The sequence below is a fragment of the Bos indicus x Bos taurus genome, chromosome 5, assembly GCF_003369695.1.
Source record: "Bos indicus x Bos taurus breed Angus x Brahman F1 hybrid chromosome 5, Bos_hybrid_MaternalHap_v2.0, whole genome shotgun sequence".
Taxonomy (NCBI): Eukaryota; Metazoa; Chordata; class Mammalia; order Artiodactyla; family Bovidae; genus Bos; species Bos indicus x Bos taurus.
In genome coordinates this window covers 16,271,658-16,289,514 of record NC_040080.1, presented here as the reverse complement: position 1 = coordinate 16,289,514, position 17,857 = coordinate 16,271,658, and the positions used below count along the sequence as shown (strand labels likewise).

The 17,857-nt window shown below is 52.4% G+C and overlaps 2 protein-coding genes across 4 annotated transcripts; both read left to right on the top strand.

Moving 5' to 3' along the window:
• Window positions 1–749: 749 nt before the first annotated feature.
• On the top strand, window positions 750–8,925 carry ING4 (inhibitor of growth family member 4). 2 transcript variants are annotated; one of them, XM_027541154.1, is made up of 8 exons: window positions 750–1,491; window positions 4,683–4,754; window positions 6,475–6,641; window positions 6,823–6,928; window positions 7,106–7,211; window positions 7,425–7,572; window positions 7,835–7,896; window positions 7,993–8,925. In XM_027541154.1, exons 1-8 carry the CDS (start codon window positions 1,455–1,457, stop codon window positions 8,030–8,032), a joined length of 738 nt encoding a protein of 245 aa, XP_027396955.1. In that variant the 5' UTR covers window positions 750–1,454; the 3' UTR covers window positions 8,033–8,925. The 2 variants fall into 2 exon arrangements, with proteins under 2 accessions (XP_027396955.1, XP_027396954.1); XM_027541153.1 differs by having other exon boundaries at window positions 6,823–6,937.
• A 946-nt stretch (window positions 8,926–9,871) lies between these two features.
• ACRBP (acrosin binding protein) lies at window positions 9,872–17,615 on the top strand. Of its 2 annotated transcripts, XM_027541139.1 has the most exons (10): window positions 9,872–9,978; window positions 10,210–10,428; window positions 10,582–10,676; window positions 11,126–11,246; window positions 12,135–12,597; window positions 13,057–13,189; window positions 15,093–15,272; window positions 15,404–15,571; window positions 16,642–16,725; window positions 17,307–17,615. In XM_027541139.1, the coding sequence occupies exons 1-10, from the start codon at window positions 9,936–9,938 to the stop codon at window positions 17,427–17,429; spliced, it is 1,629 nt and encodes a 542-aa protein (XP_027396940.1). In that variant the 5' UTR covers window positions 9,872–9,935; the 3' UTR covers window positions 17,430–17,615. The 2 variants fall into 2 exon arrangements, with proteins under 2 accessions (XP_027396940.1, XP_027396941.1); XM_027541140.1 differs by lacking the exon at window positions 15,404–15,571.
• The last annotated feature ends 242 nt before the right edge of the window (window positions 17,616–17,857 follow it).

Sequence of the window (17,857 nt, the reverse complement as noted above, 5' to 3'; positions counted from 1 at the left end):
TAAGATTTTTTGAGAATTAAAGGTCTTTAAGCACTGAAAAGGCTGTGACAAAGCTCCCACGTCCAACAATGTGGCCATCGTCTCTGGGACTGCTGGGCACCCATACTAGTTACCTGGTGGATGTGGATAATCAGTGAAATAAGGCCTGTTGGTTGAGGGCACAGGACCTTGTGTGGGCATCAGAGAGTCTCAGTCTGTAGTGTGACAGGAATGAATGTACCACATGTGACCAGGTAGGTGGTGTCTGTTAGTTTCCTGAATATTTACTGCTTTTTCCCCTTGTTCTAACTGTTGAATTGACACTATCAGCCCTACTTTAATCACAGGTATTTCAATCAGAATTTACGCTCTTAAAGGATATACTCACACTCATAGTAACAACCCTATAGGGTCATTTTTTAGAGAAGGACCTGGGCGTGGAGATTAAATTATCCAAGGGCCTGCTGCTCCTGAGGTAGGACATCATCTAGATTTGTGGCCAGATGGTACCACCTGCTCAGTAGTATATCTGGAGTTTCACCTTGCCCTTTTTTAAACATTTTATGTGGCTGAAAATGTCATAAAAACCTGCCATGTGGCATTGATAATTATCAAGAACGTGTGGCTTAGGGGTGACAGTGATATCCAACATCCGCCCGTTCTGGTCGCTGACACCTGCGTCCCTAGTGTGGTGGCCTGTCTGCACCTGGTGGCTTTCCATTCTGATGAGACGTGTATTTGTCACTGTGTTTGTCGCGGGTCAGGGTGATAGCTGGCATCCATCTGGCCCAGTTGTGACAGCTCTGTGCCAGTTAACATCATACATAAACGAGTAAAAATGGGAGACAAACACGGGGGGACAAGGCCAGCAAGCAGTACTCTGTCACTTTGCAAGCGGGAATGTCCTGGAGTGGTAGAAACCCTTACAAAAGGTGAAGAGAATCGCAGCTTTATTGTGAGGAGTACTTTGTACTTACAAGCGGCCTTTATAAATAATGAGCTGTTTCCACATTAAAACATAATCCTGGAGAGTTGGCATTCGCGTGAGTGAACAGAAACGGGGAGGATTTACACCTCGCACCGTGACTCGAGAAGGCACCTGCCCTGGTCGCCAGCTTCACATTTCCCGGCTGCTGAAAACAGCTCTTTGTGGACTAAAAGCCCAAAGAGACAAGTCTCTTCGCCCGCACGTCCCCCTCCTGGAGGGAACGGAAGTTTGAGCGAGGACGCAAAATGGCGCCCTCAGCCAACGCCGCCGCCGGCCCCGCGCTCGGCCGCCCCGCCAGGGACGAGTGTCTTCGCCAGGAGGAGGCGATTCGACGGGTGCTGTATTCAGACCGGAAATTGACCTCGTGAGGGCGGAAGTTACCCTTGAGGGCGGAAGGGCTCCCGGACGCGGGTGGAAGACCGCTTCGGCGCCCGTTGCGTTCAGTCACTTCCGGGGCGGAGCGGAAGTTGCTTTGTTTTGCTTCAAGATGGCTGCGGGGATGTATTTGGAACATTATCTGGACAGTAAGAGCAGGCTGGAGGAGCGGGTCAGGGGTTACAGAGGGGTAGGGGTGGGGGTTCGGGCTGAGGAGCTCTATGGCCCTGAAGTCCCGATGGTCAGAAAGTCACAATCGTGAAGGGTTGCGTGAGAGAAATTACTGGAGTGTGTGAAGAAATAGGGGGCGGGGCAGCGGGGTCGAGGCCTCGCTCTGAGGTGTAGAAGAGGGAGGGGCTGCTCGGCGGGGCTGGGGGACGGCTCTTGAAGTGCTGGTAGGCATAACCTGGAAGATATTTGCTGCCCCTGTCTTCAGGGTCTCCGGCCTCAGGATAATCTTTTTCTTAAAGTCGTTCTGAATCGGTCATTTTAGTATATCATCCACTGCCATTGGAGCAGCGACAAAGATCTGCTCGCGGTTCTCCGCCCAGTTCTTTCGAAGACGCGTCTTCTCATGGGGATAGGGGGTTACGAGTGACCACTGTCAGATGATGGACTGAAAGGCTTCTCCTCTTGGAGTAAAGACGCAGTTCCCATCAGATGGAAATTTGGTGTTCTGTTTATGCCATTTGTGTGGCATTTGTGTGGCCCTTCACAGAGCCTGTCACCCTATTCTCTTTTGCCTTAGCGTTGGGAGTCATTCATTCGTTTATTGAGGTCCTTCTGTGGGTCAGACATAATGGCAGGTACTGGGGGTATACAAGAATGAATACCACACAGACCTTCCCCTCAAGGTGCTCATAGACTAGTAGGACACAGATTCTAATAAATAATTATAGAAGTGTGACAAATGAAATAACAGAAATACATTAAACGGACAGTTGGTAACACTGGAGAAAGAGAGACTAGTTTACCTGGAGGTGTAGGTAAAACTTTACAGAGAATGTGAAGAATCTTGAAGGTCGAGTGTTTATTTGCCGGTGTGGAGAGTGAGAGGGGATTGAAGGTTGGGGGAAGCATCAGCCAATGTGTTCTGATGGGTTTGTGGCAAGATCAGGGAAAGATGAGGCCAGAGTGTTTGATGTGTAGAACTCGGAGGTGAAAGATTGGGAAATGACACTGGAGAATGTAGCTGGGGCTGGGTTGTGCATGGTCTTTAAAGGCAGGCTAAGAAGCTTGCACTCTAAATAGTGAGGAACCAACGGATTTTCTGAATGGAGCAATTTTTTTTTTTAATAAAGGAAAGTAATTGATGTATGGTAAATTGGAGCATGATGACCCTGGTAATACAAGATTAATTAGTAATAACAGTTCTGGTCAGAGATGAGGACCTGATCTCAAAGAGTGACAGAAGTATTTAGGAGGTAAATATAACAGAATTGACTGAATGAGTGGTTGAGAGAGGAGGAGGAATCTAAGGTGACTTCTCGATTTCCTGTTTGGGAAGTGAGGTAGACATATATCATCAACAAGATAGGAAATTCAGGAGTCGGTAAGAGTAAATGAGATGGAGATCATTCAGAGAAAGTAAGTGAGAAAATAATAGGATTAACTTAAGTGTAAGCTCAAGAAAATAGTAACATTTAAGGGACTGGCTAAGGGAATGCCAGTGATGAAATTACTTGAAAGTGTGTGAGGACATTTGGAATCTTAATAGGAAGTTACATATAGGCAAGAAGATGGTGAGAATGCTGCAAACATTTTTGGGGGGATAGAACTAGTAATTAGATTATTTGATTTGGTAACTCAGTGGTGACTTAATCTTAGTAAACTGATGGTGAACCCGAGTCTATAGGTTAAAGCATTGAATGCATTTTAAAAGTTTGAAAGTGGAGTCATGGAAAGAGAATTTTTTTTTTATGAGAGAAACGTAAGTATTCGTGCCTTTATATTCAATTATTTATTGAGGATCCTCTGTATGCATGTCATAGTTCTGAACACTAGGGAAATAGGAGAGAAGAAGACAGACATATCTAACCCTTCTGGAGAGCTGGGGAGACATACCATATAACTAATTACATAATTACTTATTTAATTATATTGGATAAGTGCCCCCAAAGTATCTACCCTGCCAAAGGGTAGCCATAGAATAGCATGACAGCATAACCCAAGGCACTTGTTGGAGTCTGGGGCAGTCAGGGTTGAGCTGAACTTTGAAAAATGAACAGAAGTTCAGTAGGCCAAGAGGGATAGTGGAAGTGGGGTGAAAGAGACGGGGCAGGGCATCCTGGGCAGAGAGAGCAGTGTGCAGAAAGCCAAGTGTCTGGAAGAGCACTGGCAAGCTCGAGGCACTCAGAGAAGGCCAGTGTGACAGAGCAGAGAGCACATAGACAGAGACTGACCTGAGTGAGGTCTGGTGTGCAGCAAGGGCCAGAAAGTGCAGAGTAGGATTTGGGAATATTGCCGTGGAAGTGACTGGAGGTTTATAAACAGGAGAGACTTGATCAGATTTGCATTTTTAAAAAGAACATTCTGGCTACTGTTTGGAGAGCAGATTGGAAGTGTGTGTGTGATCATTGGAGGGTACCAGGAGGGTATTTGTAAGTTGAGGGCAAAGAGATCTTTTTATATATATATTAAAAAAAAAAGTATTTATTTGGCTGTGCCAGGTCTTAGTTGCAGCATGTGGGATGTTTCATTGCAGCATGTGGTATCTAGTTCCCTGAGCAGGGATTGAACCCGAGCCCCCTGCATTAGGAGCATGGAGTCTTAGCCACTGTACCACCAGGGAACTCCCGAGGGCATGGAGAGGGAAGGGCTGATTTGTAAAGTTACTGAAGCGGGGAGGGTGGACACAAAGCTGTGCAGAGATGGGGAGCTAGGTGTGGAGACAGACAGACATGGCTCCTCCTGAGAAAGGAATGATGAGTGCTGTCACAGATAATCTAACGGTTTGAAGGAGGGATAACCAAGTGCTCTTTGGACCTGTTTTTTAAAAGCAGCTATCGTGTGTGTGTGTGCGTGTGTGTGTGTGTGTGTGTTAGTCGCCTGACTCTACAGGGTTTGTGTGTGTGTGTGTTAGTCACTCAGTCGTGTCTGACTCTTTACAACCCCACGGACTGTAGCCTGCCAGGCTCCTCTGTCCATGAAGTTCTCCAGGCAAGAATCCTGGAGTGGGTTACCATTCTCTTCTACAGGAGATCTTTCCGATCCAGGAATTGAACCCAGGTATCCCACATTCCAGCAGATTCTTTACCATCTGAGCCACCAGGGAATCCCCCAAAAGCAGCTATAGGGCTTAGGAAGTCCAGGGAGTCTTAGTTTCTCCTCTTCTCCCCAGGTATTGAAAACCTGCCCTTTGAACTGCAGAGAAACTTCCAGCTCATGAGGGACCTGGACCAAAGAACAGAGGGTATGTGCAGAGTAAGGGGCCCGGTGCCGAGTGAGTATGTGTGGTCGTCTCTCCTCCTGTTTGGTGTTACCCTATCACCTGGTCTGATCTAGATTGCTTGTCTTCTCTTTCATTCTCTTGCAATTCTTAAAAGGAGAGTAATGATGACCTGTGTTTCTGTGTTAGCTTTTTCATAACTCGTGGAGTATTGTGACAATGGTACAAGGATTTAGAGATGCTGTGCTCTTTATATCTCCCTCAGGAAAAATGAGAAAAATCAAAGTCAACCCTGGACTCATTTCTGTTCTCCATGTTCGATATGTTTGTAGGAAGACTGATTAGAATGTTTCTACTCCACTGGGCTGTTAACATTACTGTCACAAAATTCAGTGTGGCTTTAGACTACAGCTCACATTGGTACACAGCAGCTTTGCTGCATGAGGAGATGTTAAAAAGAAAGAGGGGGAAAAAAAAGGAGGAAAAGCAGCAATTAACATCAGAATCTCTACACTATATTCTTCAACCTTACAGAAGCATTGGGTGCCATCTGTGGCCGTCCTTGGACATTGATTAAGTTTGGCTGCATTGAGACATTTACTTGGAGCTTGAGGCTACACTGCAGTGGGCGAGTTTGTCTCTCATAGTCGAAGGTCTCTGTTGGCGCTATCGTCCATGCTTGCTGAAGGATATGTAGGTGTATGCTTATGTATCCCTGCCCAGGAGTGTTAGAATGCCTAAAGCTGTGATTTAAGTTACTCTGGGTCAGTTTGCTCATGGACAAATGAATATCATCTAAGATCCTTGACATAGGCCCCTGAGAACTTCCCTGCTGAATGCCAAACACCAGCTCCTTGCTTTGTAATATAGTTTTGGCTCTTGAGTTCATACCCAGAAAGACCCATTGAGACAACTGAACCACATACATGTTTTTCCACCTTCCTTCAAGGGCCTGGAATAAAGCAGAGCATAAACCTAGTATGCTCACAGGTCTTCGCTGTGGTTACTTGTTGCTACACCATGTTGGGAGTCATGCTTTTGTCTCCATCCACATTTTCTCTGAGTGCTATAGTATTAGGCAGTAGGCATCTATGGTCTCAGTGTTCGGGGGCATCACCAGCCTTCCCCTAGTAAAATGTTTGGAGCAATATCTAAAATGAACACACAGGAAAAAAAAGTGATGGAGAATATTCGCAAGTTGCAAATGATGAACCAAGCAGGGTGGACAGTAAGCAGAAGAACTGTTCCATGAGTGAACTCTGGCCTAATTTTCAATACTGAGATGTAGATGTACAGACCCTGGAAGTCAAGAGCAGCAGCAGATGACTCGGCCTGGTCTGCAGCTCTCAGAGCTATCACAGAATGTTTCTGAGACGAGAAACCAGATGGCTTTTGAGACAGAGGTCATGGTTTAAGAAACAGCAAGCCGTGCAAAGAAGCATCTTTAGACATCAACAGAAACGTACTTTGCGTTAGTGCAGCATGCAAAGAATCCTTCCTTGTGTTTCCATAAGTCCAGTTTCAACTATGCTAGCAACGTTTCCAGCAATCAAAGGTGCCGTCAGAACGCATGTTGTGGCCATGTTGCATCACTTGAGTATGTGGCACAGTACCTAGGAATGTTGAGTGTGTTTTAATTCAAAGGTTATGATGGTCAATGCAAAAGGTCCGAGGAGCAAGAGGAAGAAGTATGTTTAACGTTGCCACTCGGGGGCCATTGTGACCAGCCCTGTCTCTGTTGTAGACCTAAAGGCTGAAATTGACAAGTTGGCCAGTGAATATATGAGTAGTGCCCGCAGCCGGAGCTCCGAGGAAAAATTGGCCCTTCTGAGACAGATCCAGGAAGCCTATGGCAAGTGCAAGGAGTTTGGTGATGACAAGGTGCAGCTTGCCATGCAGACCTATGAGATGGTATGGCCCTACCCATGGCTCCCCACTACCTCCCGTCTGTTCCTCGGGGTCCTCCACCCCTCCTTTAGTGTGCTGGAATCTGTTTGGGGTCTGGGAGATACATGGATTCTGCCTTAGCCTGTTTGCTTTTACTGGAACCAGCCTGGTAGCTCTTCCTTCTCCTTCCTTCCTTCCCACCCAGGTGGACAAACACATTCGGCGACTGGACACAGACCTGGCCCGCTTTGAGGCTGATCTGAAGGAGAAGCAGATTGAGTCAAGTGACTATGACAGCTCTTCCAGCAAAGGCAAAAAGAGTGAGGAGGGGGGTGGGCCATGAGAGTTGGAGCGAAGATTCCGAGGGGGCAAGCAGCCCATCCCTCAGCTCCAAGGGAGGACCCCCCACGTTGGAGGAGAGGAGGGGTCCTTAACCCATCATTCTGTCCCCCTGCCTTCTGGCTGCCCCTCCCCCTCTTCCCTGGAAGGTCGGACTCAAAAGGAGAAGAAAGCTGCCCGTGCTCGTTCCAAAGGGAAAAACTCCGACGAAGAAGCCCCCAAGGCCGCCCAGAAGAAGTTAAAACTTGTGCGCACGTGAGTGAGTCAGGGAGCACCCTGCCAAGTGACAGGCTCCTCTTTGCCCCTGCCCCGCCCCTTGCCCCCTTCTCTATCACTCTGGTATCTGCTGGATACAGAGGGGAAGCCACAGACCACTAGCCCCACAGGGATCCTCCTCGTGCCACTCTGAGCGTCAAGCTGTAGCGTCCCTTCCTGCAGGTGACACTCTCTCTCCCTCTTGGCACGCAGAAGCCCTGAGTATGGGATGCCCTCAGTGACCTTTGGCAGTGTCCACCCCTCTGATGTGTTGGATATGCCTGTGGATCCCAACGAACCCACCTATTGCCTTTGTCACCAGGTCTCCTACGGGGAGATGATTGGCTGTGACAACCCTGACGTAAGAACCGGTTTGCCTCAGGGCGGGGGGCTCTGGGGGACAGGAAGGGAGTTGGGTACCAGAAGGGGGTAAGGGCCGAAGAGTGGGACCTCAGGACAGGAGGAAGGGAGTTGGAGGTGGTTGGCCTTGGACCCTTCAAGAATCCTCCCACAGGATGGAATAAGGGAATGCTCCTGAGGACTCTCAGGTTGGGGGGTTCTTTTCTTTCCTTGGCCCCACCCTGCTGCCTGCCCTCTGCTCCTCCACCGTCTTCCTTTTCCAGTGCTCCATTGAGTGGTTCCACTTTGCCTGTGTGGGGCTGACCACCAAGCCTCGGGGGAAATGGTGAGTGAGCATTGTGGTCGGGGCTGGACTACCCTGAGCTGAGTAACAGAGGGCATCCTCCCCTTCGCTCACCTTCTCCCCCACCTTCCTTTGTAGGTTTTGCCCACGCTGCTCCCAAGAACGAAAAAAGAAATAGACAAGGGCCTTGGATTCCAACACAGTTTCTTCCACATCCCCTGACCTGGCTAGTGGGGAGTGGGATGCCTGGCTGGGCCGGGGGTCAGGGAGAGGTGGGTGGCACATGTTGTCATCTCCTCTCCTCCCCTCCCCACTTCCGGTGCTGAGGCTGCACCCAGACCCTGGGCCAGGGGTGCTGCGGCCGCTAATGGCATGTGCTCTCATTCAGCCCGCCCCCTTCAGAGGGAAGTGGTGTTGCCCGCTGTCCTTTTGCCTCCACACCGAGGTTGGTGCTGTGTTTTTGAGGGATGGTCCTCTTTTCTCCCGTTGCTTTGTATTTAAGGACTGGGGCAGTAGCATGGGGCCCTCCCCCAGCTTCCTGATTCCCTCCCCTCGTTGTGGGGGGGGGCCATGCGTGATAAACTTCCTTCACTCTCTCCATGCTTTTCCAGTGGGGGGCTCCTCCGGGTCCTCTGGGCCACGGCCCTGGCTGAAGGGGCACCCCTTCCTCTGTGCCAAGAGGATTCGTCCAGCCTTGTGAGTGGGAGGGGCAGGGCAGAGTGTCAGTATCTCACTTGTAAAGGAATCGAGTTGGTGAATAAAAGCTGTACGTGTTGGCCTGCTGTGTTTATTGTAGAGACACTGTTTTAGCACATGTGCTGAGCATAGCTTGCATCCTCTGAGTCAGCTAAAAGGCAGGAGGATGACATGCTGGAAGTAGGACCAGACATGGAACCTGAAGTGGTGCCACTGCCCCAGGACCCACCACCTCTCAGCATGGGAAGGACAGAGCTGGCTGGAACTGGGCCTCAGACAAGGGGTTTCCAAAACCTTCAGGACTGTGTATCTTTTCCCTATAAGATATCTTTCATTTAATTTCCAATAAATGTGTACTTGTGTTTTATACATGAACTGTTATACTAAGTATTAGCCTGACTTATTTGAAACACAAAGCAAAAACTTATCACCAATGAATTGTCTATGCCCACCTGGAACCACTTCCATAGATTAAGCCCTCCTTATGCAGGGTCTCCTCACCGGAATCCCCATCTTATTCCCTGCTCTGGCTGGCTTACCTGGAGGTGTCCTCTGTAGTTCCTACTGTCCAGGCCCCAACTTTGTGTTGTATGTTCCATCTCTGCCCCAGTCCTCACACGGGATTTGTTGTTCAGTCAGTCAGTCGTGTCCGCCCCATGGACTGCAGCACACCAGGCTTCCCTGTCCTTCACCATCTCCCAGAGCTTCCTCAAAATCATCGTGCCCATTGAGTCGATAATCCAACCATCTCATCCTCTGTTGCCCCCTTCTCCTCCTGCCCTCAATCCTTCCCAGCATCAGGCTCTTTTCCAGTGAGTTGGCTCTTTGAATCAGTTGGCCAAAGTATTGGAGCTTTAGCACCAGTCCTTCCAATGAATATTCAGGACTGATTTCCTTTAGGACTGACTGGTTTGATCTTGCAGTCCAAGGGACTCTTAAGAGTCTTCTCCAACACCACAGTTTGAGAGCATCAATTCTTCCGTGCTCCGTCTTCCTTATGGTCCAACTCTTACATCCCTGTGTGACTACTGGAAGGCCAGATTGTAAAATAGGGAGAAAAAGTGTCCAGTGTGTGGGGCCAGCTTGGAGATGGGATAGGTAATAAGGTAAAGAACAGACAGGAGCTACGCCATCCAGCCCCTGCCAGAGTCCCAGATCACTCCTGCCGTCCTTGTCCTCGAGCTGGGATGTGACACACGGGGGACCCGCCCCCGCCTTTCGGCAGAGTCCAACCTCGCATCAGTTTCCCCGCCCCCACTTTGTGACGTCGACTGGTCTCGACGCCCCCCCACCCCCCGCGGCCCCGCCCTCCCGCCTGTCTGCTCGCCCTGGCTTGGCCGGTTAGAGGCGCTCGGTCCGGGGAACGCTGGCGGCCGTCTGGGACCATGAGGCACCTCGCCGCAGGCTCATTTCTCTCACTCCTGAGGGGTGAGCGCGCCTCCGCCCCCGGAGCTCTCCACTGTCCCCGAGCCGCCTTCCCCCGGGACCGCCTGCAGCCTCTCCCCATCGCCCCTCCCCGCCTCGCCAGCGCCCCTGCACACTCACCCCAGCTTGGCGGCCAGGCGCCCAGCCCCCGAGTGCACGCCCCGCTCTCGGGGTGGGTGTTCCCGGCCGGCGGGTGCGGAGAGGGGCCCATCGTGGTCTGTCCCCGACCCGCAGTGCTGCTCCTGCCTCTGGCACCGGCCCCCGCCCAGGACTCCGCCTCGACCTCCACGCCGGGCAGCCCCCTGTCCCCCACGGAGTATGAGCGCTTCTTCGCACTGCTGACCCCTACCTGGAAGGCGGAGACCACCTGCCGGCTCCGCGCCACCCACGGTTGCCGGAACCCCACCCTCGTCCAGCTAGACCAGTATGAAAACCACGGCCTGGTGCCGGACGGTGAGGGCCAGCCCTGTGCTCCCTCGACCCAGGGCGAGGGGACGGGTGGCCCTGAGCCCGGGTGCCCCGCTCTCCTGACCCCAGGAGCCCATCACACCCTCTCTCCAGGAGGGATTACACCCCTGTGTTCACCTGCGCCCCACCCTTCCCTAGGCGCAGTCTGCTCTGACCTCCCTTATGCCTCCTGGTTTGAGTCCTTCTGCCAGTTCACCCAATACCGTTGTTCCAACCATGTCTACTACGCCAAGGTGAGGTCAAGACAGAGCTTGAACCTGGTGTCACCGGGGAAGGGCTCCAGACCATCCTTAGGTCCTCCCTCTCAGTCACTGGCTGACACTCGCCCAGATTCTGTGTGCAGACCGTCTCACCTTAGGCATTCAGACTCTGTGAACAATCCCCCCTTGTTGCCAGAAAAGTAAGGGAGAGGGATGGGAGGAGGCAGAGAGAAGCCTTAGGGTTCCTCCCAGTAGTGATGTCATTCAAGTCAAATGTAAAAGCCTGAAGGCAGGAAAGTGGGCCAGCAGGGCGTCTGATTTTGCAGGGGACCCTGTCTCAGATCTAGAGGGTTCGACTCAGGGCCGTGTTCCCTGATTTCCTCCCAGGAACTGTGAGAGAGGAGACCTGGGGACAGAGGATAAGGTGGAGTGGAAATGTGCCCTTTGTGAAAGGCGTTCCCACTCTGCTTCTCTCCTTGCAGAGGGTCCGGTGCTCCCAGCCAGTCTCCATCCTCTCACCCAATACCCTCAAGGAGGTGGACAGTTCACCTGAAGTGCCGCCACCTACCACGGCGACCTCCCCCAAGTCCTCCCACGTCACAGGTGAGACCCTGCCAGCCTCTCATCCCAGAGTCCCCAAACCCAGGGCTTAAGGTATCCACGGGAGGGACCTGGGGAGGTGAGCTGCTGGAGGTAGCCTTGGGCAGCTGTTTGCATAAGGGGAGAGCCTACTTTTTTGACACAGGAAAGTTAGGGCTTTCCTGTATCAGGGTGTTTTCTGACATTACATCTATTTCTGCCCTGAACTAATTTTTCCTTGCTCCCCAAAACACTCTTGTGTTAAGAAGTCCTCTGGCACCTTTCTCAGCTCACATCTTCACTCCAAAAAGGATTGGTTGCTAGGTATTCAAAGTACTTGGTGCTTCCTAAGTGAGAGGGACAAAAGGTGGTATTAGAAGTGGGTTAGGAAAGAGGACCCTTTGTGAGGGAGGTGGAAAGGGGACCCGTAACACTGCCACCACCGTCACCATAGTACTATTGTTTTGATATTTGTATTCTTGCCTGTGTTTTGTATGATTGGTTGTGTGAACATGTGTAATTTAGGCTGCTTTCCTCTACCTTTGTGTTTATGTGTGTGTTTGTGCTTATGTGTTTATGTGTGTGCTTGTGTGTTTATGAGTGTGTCTGTGCTTATGTGTGTGTTTATGTGTGCTTATGTGTTTACGTGTGCTTATGTGTTTGTGTATGCCTATGTGTGTGCTTGTGCGTTTTGTATGTGCTTATGTGTTTATGTGTGTCTGTGTGCTTTTGTGTTTATGTGTCGGTTTGTGTGTGCTTATGTGTTTATGTGTTTTTAGTGTGCTTATGTGTTTATGTGTGTGTTTGTGTGCCTTTACATGTTTATGTGTGTCCCTCTGCAAAGACGGAATGCCAGAAGCCTGACCTTCCCTTTCCCTTCTCTCTCTTGGTCCCTCGCAAACCCTGTTGCAGCCACCGAACGACAGGTCTTCCAGCCCTGGCCCGAGCGGTTGAACAGCAATGTGGAGGAGCTGCTCCAGTCCTCCTTGTCCTTGGGCGGCCAGGAGCAAGGGCAGGAGCCCAAACAGGAGCAGGGGCAGGAGCACAAGCAGGAGCGGGGGCAGGAGCACAAGCAGGAGGAAGGGCAGGAGCAAGAGGAGCAGGAGGAGGAGCAGGAGGAGGAGAAGCAGGAGGGCCAGGGCACAGAGGAGGCGCTGGAGTCGGTGTCTAGGCTGCAGGCAGACCCAGAGCCCAAGTTTCGGTCTGAACTTGTGTCCTCCAACCCTTTCTCCTTCACTCCCCGGGTGCGGGAAGTGGAGTCTACTCCCATGTTGATGGAGAACCTCCAGGAGCTTATCCGATCGGCGCAGGAGATGAATGAAATGAATGATGTGTATGACGGGGAGACCATCTGGAGATCCCAGAGCCCCGGCAGGTACTGGACGTTCTGTCTCCCCCACCGGCCCCACCCTTCCTTGTGCCTTTGGGGATGAGAAGCCCACTTGGCCAGCCTTGGCCTCAGACCCACCCAGATCTGCTTGGGCTTTGGGTGCACCCAGCGGCTGCCCGCCTCACCTGCTCTGTGGCTTAAGCACTGTCCTAGATGCCCATCTCTACCTGGCATGGGGTTAACCCTGAAGCTAGAGCTACCAGACTTGGGTTCTGGGTTTCTCTCTGCCTCTGATGAGCACTGCAAATTTCATTTCCCCTTTCTGGGTCTCAGTTCCTCATCTGTAAAAGGAGGCGGTTAATCTGGAGGCCTCTCACCTCCAGCATGCTGAGTGCATGTGACTAAGACTGGATGGTAAGGGCAGTGGGGATCGAGTAGGCATGGCTGTCTGCCCTGGCCCTCTGGCCCATCCCCTGCAGTGGTGCCATCTTGGTCTTTTTGCAGCCTGCTACAGCTGCCCCACGTGGAGGCCTTGCTGACCCTGTGCTACTCGATTGTGGAGAACACCTGCGTCATAACCCCGACAGCCAAGGCCTGGCAGTACTTGGAAAATGAGATCCTTGGTTTTGGGATATCGGTATGCCCACCGAGCTGTTCACTGGCTCCAAGTTCACGGGCCTAGGGAGTAGAGGATGGGCGGGACCACAGAAAGCCTGAAAAACTCTCCAAGTGAGAACCCCTTCTTGGAAAGACATTTCCAGCTCCCCTAAAAGGAAGGAGGCTCAAGACAGAGTCTGGAATCTATTCCTGGCCAGAATTCCTTCTGTGGTTCAGTTGCTAAGCTTGAGTCATGTCCAGAGTCAGTTCACCAACCGCAGGATGTGGCTGTACCTTAGATACAGCTCTTCTTCCAGGAGGGATCCTAGAACCCGTTCCAGGGCTCTGTAGAGAGATCCCAATCTTGATATGTCCTCATAACCCAGCAAATTCTATTTCCAAGAAGTGTAGGACTTTCCAAAAGCACGTTAGCAAATGTGTGCTAAGAGCTGGCATGCCATCCATGCATCTGTCTATTCAACAGATATTGATCTGGCTAGGTATTTGAGACACTAGCAATTCTGTCCTAGGTAATTTAGCGATGAGTGCAACAAGATCCGATCCTCTGTCCTCCTGGAGTCCACTGGGAGAGAGAGACAAAATGGAGACCAGTGTGACAGGGATCGACGCATGACGGATAAGTCTAAAGTTCAGAGAGCAGATGGCGAGCACAAAAGTCATGCTGGGGCAGGATTGGAGAATGCCTCTTAGAGGAACTGATGACCTGAGACCTGGAGATAAAAGAAGTTAACCAGGCAGAAGAAGGGGTTAGTAGAAGGTTCCTGCTAGAGAGACTACTGTGTGCAAAGGCTCAGAGGAAAGAGAGAAGAAATTCCACGAAGGACCAAGAATGAGCACACTGTTACTCTTCCTCCCGCTCTCAGGGAGCTGAGATTGAGTAGCATTATACGAAAGGAGTGTGGGATGGTAGGTGATAGAAACAGAGTTATTTTTTGGTGGAGGTGGACCGCACGTAGGAAGTTCAGGACTAATGGAGAGCTCATTGGATTTTAGGGCTTGGTTGAAAGAACAGTAAGGAGCCCATTTTACCTGGAAACAGAGTCAAAGAGGCCATGATGTGAATAATCCCGAATGGCAGTCCGAACCGTTGTATTTCATTTGGTAGGAAAGGGGAATTCAGTTATGATTTGGGGTTAGGGACCTGATGATGCCTCCCCCATGAGCTGTTATGAGGAGCGAGCAAGAGATTGTGTGACTGTGATGCGCTGACCGGACGGCCTGGAGATCCTGCCGAGCGAGATCTTCCTGAGGAGACTCACTCAGGGCGGACAGCCCCACAGGGAGATGGGCGGCTCCACATCTAAGAAGGTCCTCCAAGAACTTGGAGGCTCTGAACCCAGGTGCTCCAGCAGAGGACCTGGGTTTTGAGTTGGAAGCAGCCAGACCAGTGTCCCAGGTCCATCATGCACTCGATGTGTGTTTGAGCAAGTGACTCAGCCTCGGGGAGCCTCAGTTTCCTGGCAGGCAAATGGAGCCATGCTTAGTAGCTATTCTATTCCTAGGAAGACCAAATAAGATGAAGGCATTTATCAGCCATGGCATGCAGCACCGTGCCAGCTCTTTGTAAATATTAGCATTATCATTAGCAGAGAGGAAGGGAGGACGGTGAGCCTCTTTCAGTTAGGCAAAGTTAGACATCTGTCAGGCACTTGGCCATGAGGATTCAGAGCTCAGGAAAGAGATTAGAACGGATGATAGAGGCTTGGGTGTCACCTGCAAGAAGATGAAGATTGTTTGTGAGGAAATAAACCATCCTGGAGGAGGGGGAAGAAATAGAGAGCTGATGGGAGGTCCTTGAGGGGAGGACCTTGGGTAGGGGGTTTGGGAAAAGCCAGAGGAGCTTCTGGAAAAGGCTTAATGCGGGGACCTTCTGTGGGGGCGTGGGACTTCAGCCTCAGGCCCTCAGCCGCACCCCTCTGCAGGTCTGTGACAGTCTGGGGCGGCGACACTTAGCCGCGTGTACCCTCTGTGACTTCTGCTCACTGAAGCTGGAGCAGTGCCACTCGGAGGCCAACCTGCAGCGACAGCAGTGCGACAGCTCCCACAAAACACCCTTTGTCAGCCCCCTGCTTGCCTCCCAGAGCATGACCATTGGCACCCAGGTACTGACCCAGCTGGGTGGGCTGCAGTGGTGGCGGTGGGGGTGGGGGGTAGGGCTTTAGGCAAGGTCGGGCAACCGGGGGCTGAGGGGGTGAGCAGGGTGCCCACCTCTCTCCTGTGCCCCGTGCCACAGATAGGGAGCCTGAAATCGGGCCGCTTTTACGGGCTGGACTTGTACGGCGGGCTGCGCATGGACTTCTGGTGTGCCAGGCTGGCCACTAAGGGCTGCGAAGACAACCGAGTGGCCAGCTGGCTCCAGACTGAGTTCCTGAGCTTCCAGGATGGAGACTTCCCCACCAGGGTCAGCCCCACCCCACTCACCATGCTTCCTCCTAGTCCCTCGCTCTGGGGAACCCTAGGATGTGGGGCGGGGGGCGCCTTGGGGCCCTGGCTTCTGAGAGCTGCTCCTCAATGAGCCTCCTGCCTCTTTCCAGCAGACTCCCCTCCCCCCTCCCCAACACCCTCCCCCCTCCCTCCGCCTCCCCTGGGCCCCCAGGAGACCAGGATTGTGTTTAGCAAAGGACTAGCAATCCGGGAAGCTGGAGGGTACAGGACTTGGGGACACGAGACAGGTCTGGTCCCATCTCTGCCAGTTACCCTTGGTGGGTGGGAGTGGGAGGCCTCATTCCTAAGACAAACTTCTGGGTGATGCCTGAAGTGCCGCTGACAGTGATCCAGTGCTTCCCTGCCTTAGTCTGTAGGCTCCTTCCCGAATCTTCCAGTGCTTTCCCTCTCAATGGGATCAGCTTTACTCCCTCCCGCAAAGTCATCTCCCCTGTGGGTCAACCTGTTGTAGCTAAGAGCCAGCACCGCCTCCCTCACTCCCCCAACCCCCGCCTTCTGTGGTTTAACAGAAAAAAATCAAGACCAGGACAAGTTGAGACTACTTAAGAAAGGGCTTTTAGCTGAGCAGAAGGGCCTCCGCCTAGCTTTCCTCCCTGAGTCCCTAGATCTGGACGGGGCCTTAGACCATCTCAGCTGTTTCCCTGGGTTTATGGGTGGGGTGGTGAGGGCCACAGAGGGAAGTGGCTCCACCCAGGGTCGCACATTAGAAACACTTCCACCTCTTCCATCCTAAGCCGTCCCCAGGAGGCTCCCTGAGATGGGAATGCCACTTGGGACCCTTCCACGATCTGGACCCTTGGTACTCACTTCCCCGGTCCTCTCAGCTGCTTTCGCAGCCTGCTGACCGGCAGAGCAGCCCCTTCCTAGTTTCAGCTCCCAGCTTCTTCCCAGACACAGGGTGACACTGAAGGGGACACCCCGGTGCAGAGGGTCTGGTTCTCTGCCCTGGTTTCTGCCATCGGGGGCGCTATGAAGGGCTCTGAGGCTTCTGAAGTCTTCCACCTCCCATCCCCCCTCCTGCCTTAGATCTGTGACACGGAATATGTGCAGTACCCCAACTACTGTGCCTTCAAAAGCCAGCAGTGTATGATGAGAAACAGGGACCGGAAGGTGAGCCACCTCCTGCTGCTCCCACCACCCCCATCAGCCCCTCCATGGGTCACTGCACACTGACCTGTTCTGACCACCTTTCCACCTCCCCCACACACCCCGAGCCGTGGCATCCATCTGAGCATGGGGGTGGGGGTGTGAAGAGCAGGTGTGTCCCCCGGTGCTCTGTCCCTACTCCTCCAGCCACAGGTGAGCAGCCCTCCCAGGCCCCCAGGCCAAGGGTTCCGGGATGGGGGTGGAAAGGGGAGGCTGCCGTAAGAAGCCCTGGGGACACACTGGGAGGGAAGAACCCCCAGCCTGGTTGGTCAGAGAGGTCTAGATGTCAGTCCTGCCTCCTGCTCTTACTCACTGACTCGTCTGAGCCAAGTCACTTCCTCTCCAGCCCCGGGCTCCTCATTTCTAAAAGGAGGGGTTCAGGCTATGTGGTGTGTCTGGCTGCTTTTTAAAAAAGCCACATCTGAGCTTCCGCCTTCCCTGACTTTTCCTGCACTCCCTGCAACCACGCCCGCCCCTGCCCCCGCCCTGGGATCTGGACTTCTGACATCTCTGGCTCCTGGCTCTCCCACTCGGACCCTGCACAGGTGTCCCGCATGAGATGTCTGCAGAATGAGACGTACACCGTCCTGACTCCGGACAAGAGCGAGGACCTCGTGCTTCGATGGAGCCAGGAGTTTAGCACCTTGACCCTTGGCCAAGCTGGATGAGCTGGACTCTGTCCTCTCCCCACCCGCTACCCCTTCCCACACTCTCCATTGCTTTCAGACCCTGGATTGTCTCTTACTTGGCCCGAATCACATGTCTTTTGGGTTGGGGCACCAGTCCCAGAGAGGTTGGTGATGGGAACTCTGCCCACCTTAAAGGATGTCTATACATAAAATGTTTATTTTTAACTTGTGTGGCCTGGTTTGGTTGTGATCCCCTCTTGGGCCTGCCCGCCCCCTGCCCCCAGGGAGTCAGTTCTACAGCCCCTGGCACTTATGGAGCCATCTGTTGGCAAGGGAACCCTGGGGGTGGTTCTCAGGGAAGCAGTCCTGTGCCAGGAGAAGACTGAGAAGTCAGAAGAAGTCATGGCCGGTGTCTTGGGGACTGTGTGGGCCACGAGGGCGTGTGTGTCTCCATTTCTGAAGTTCTG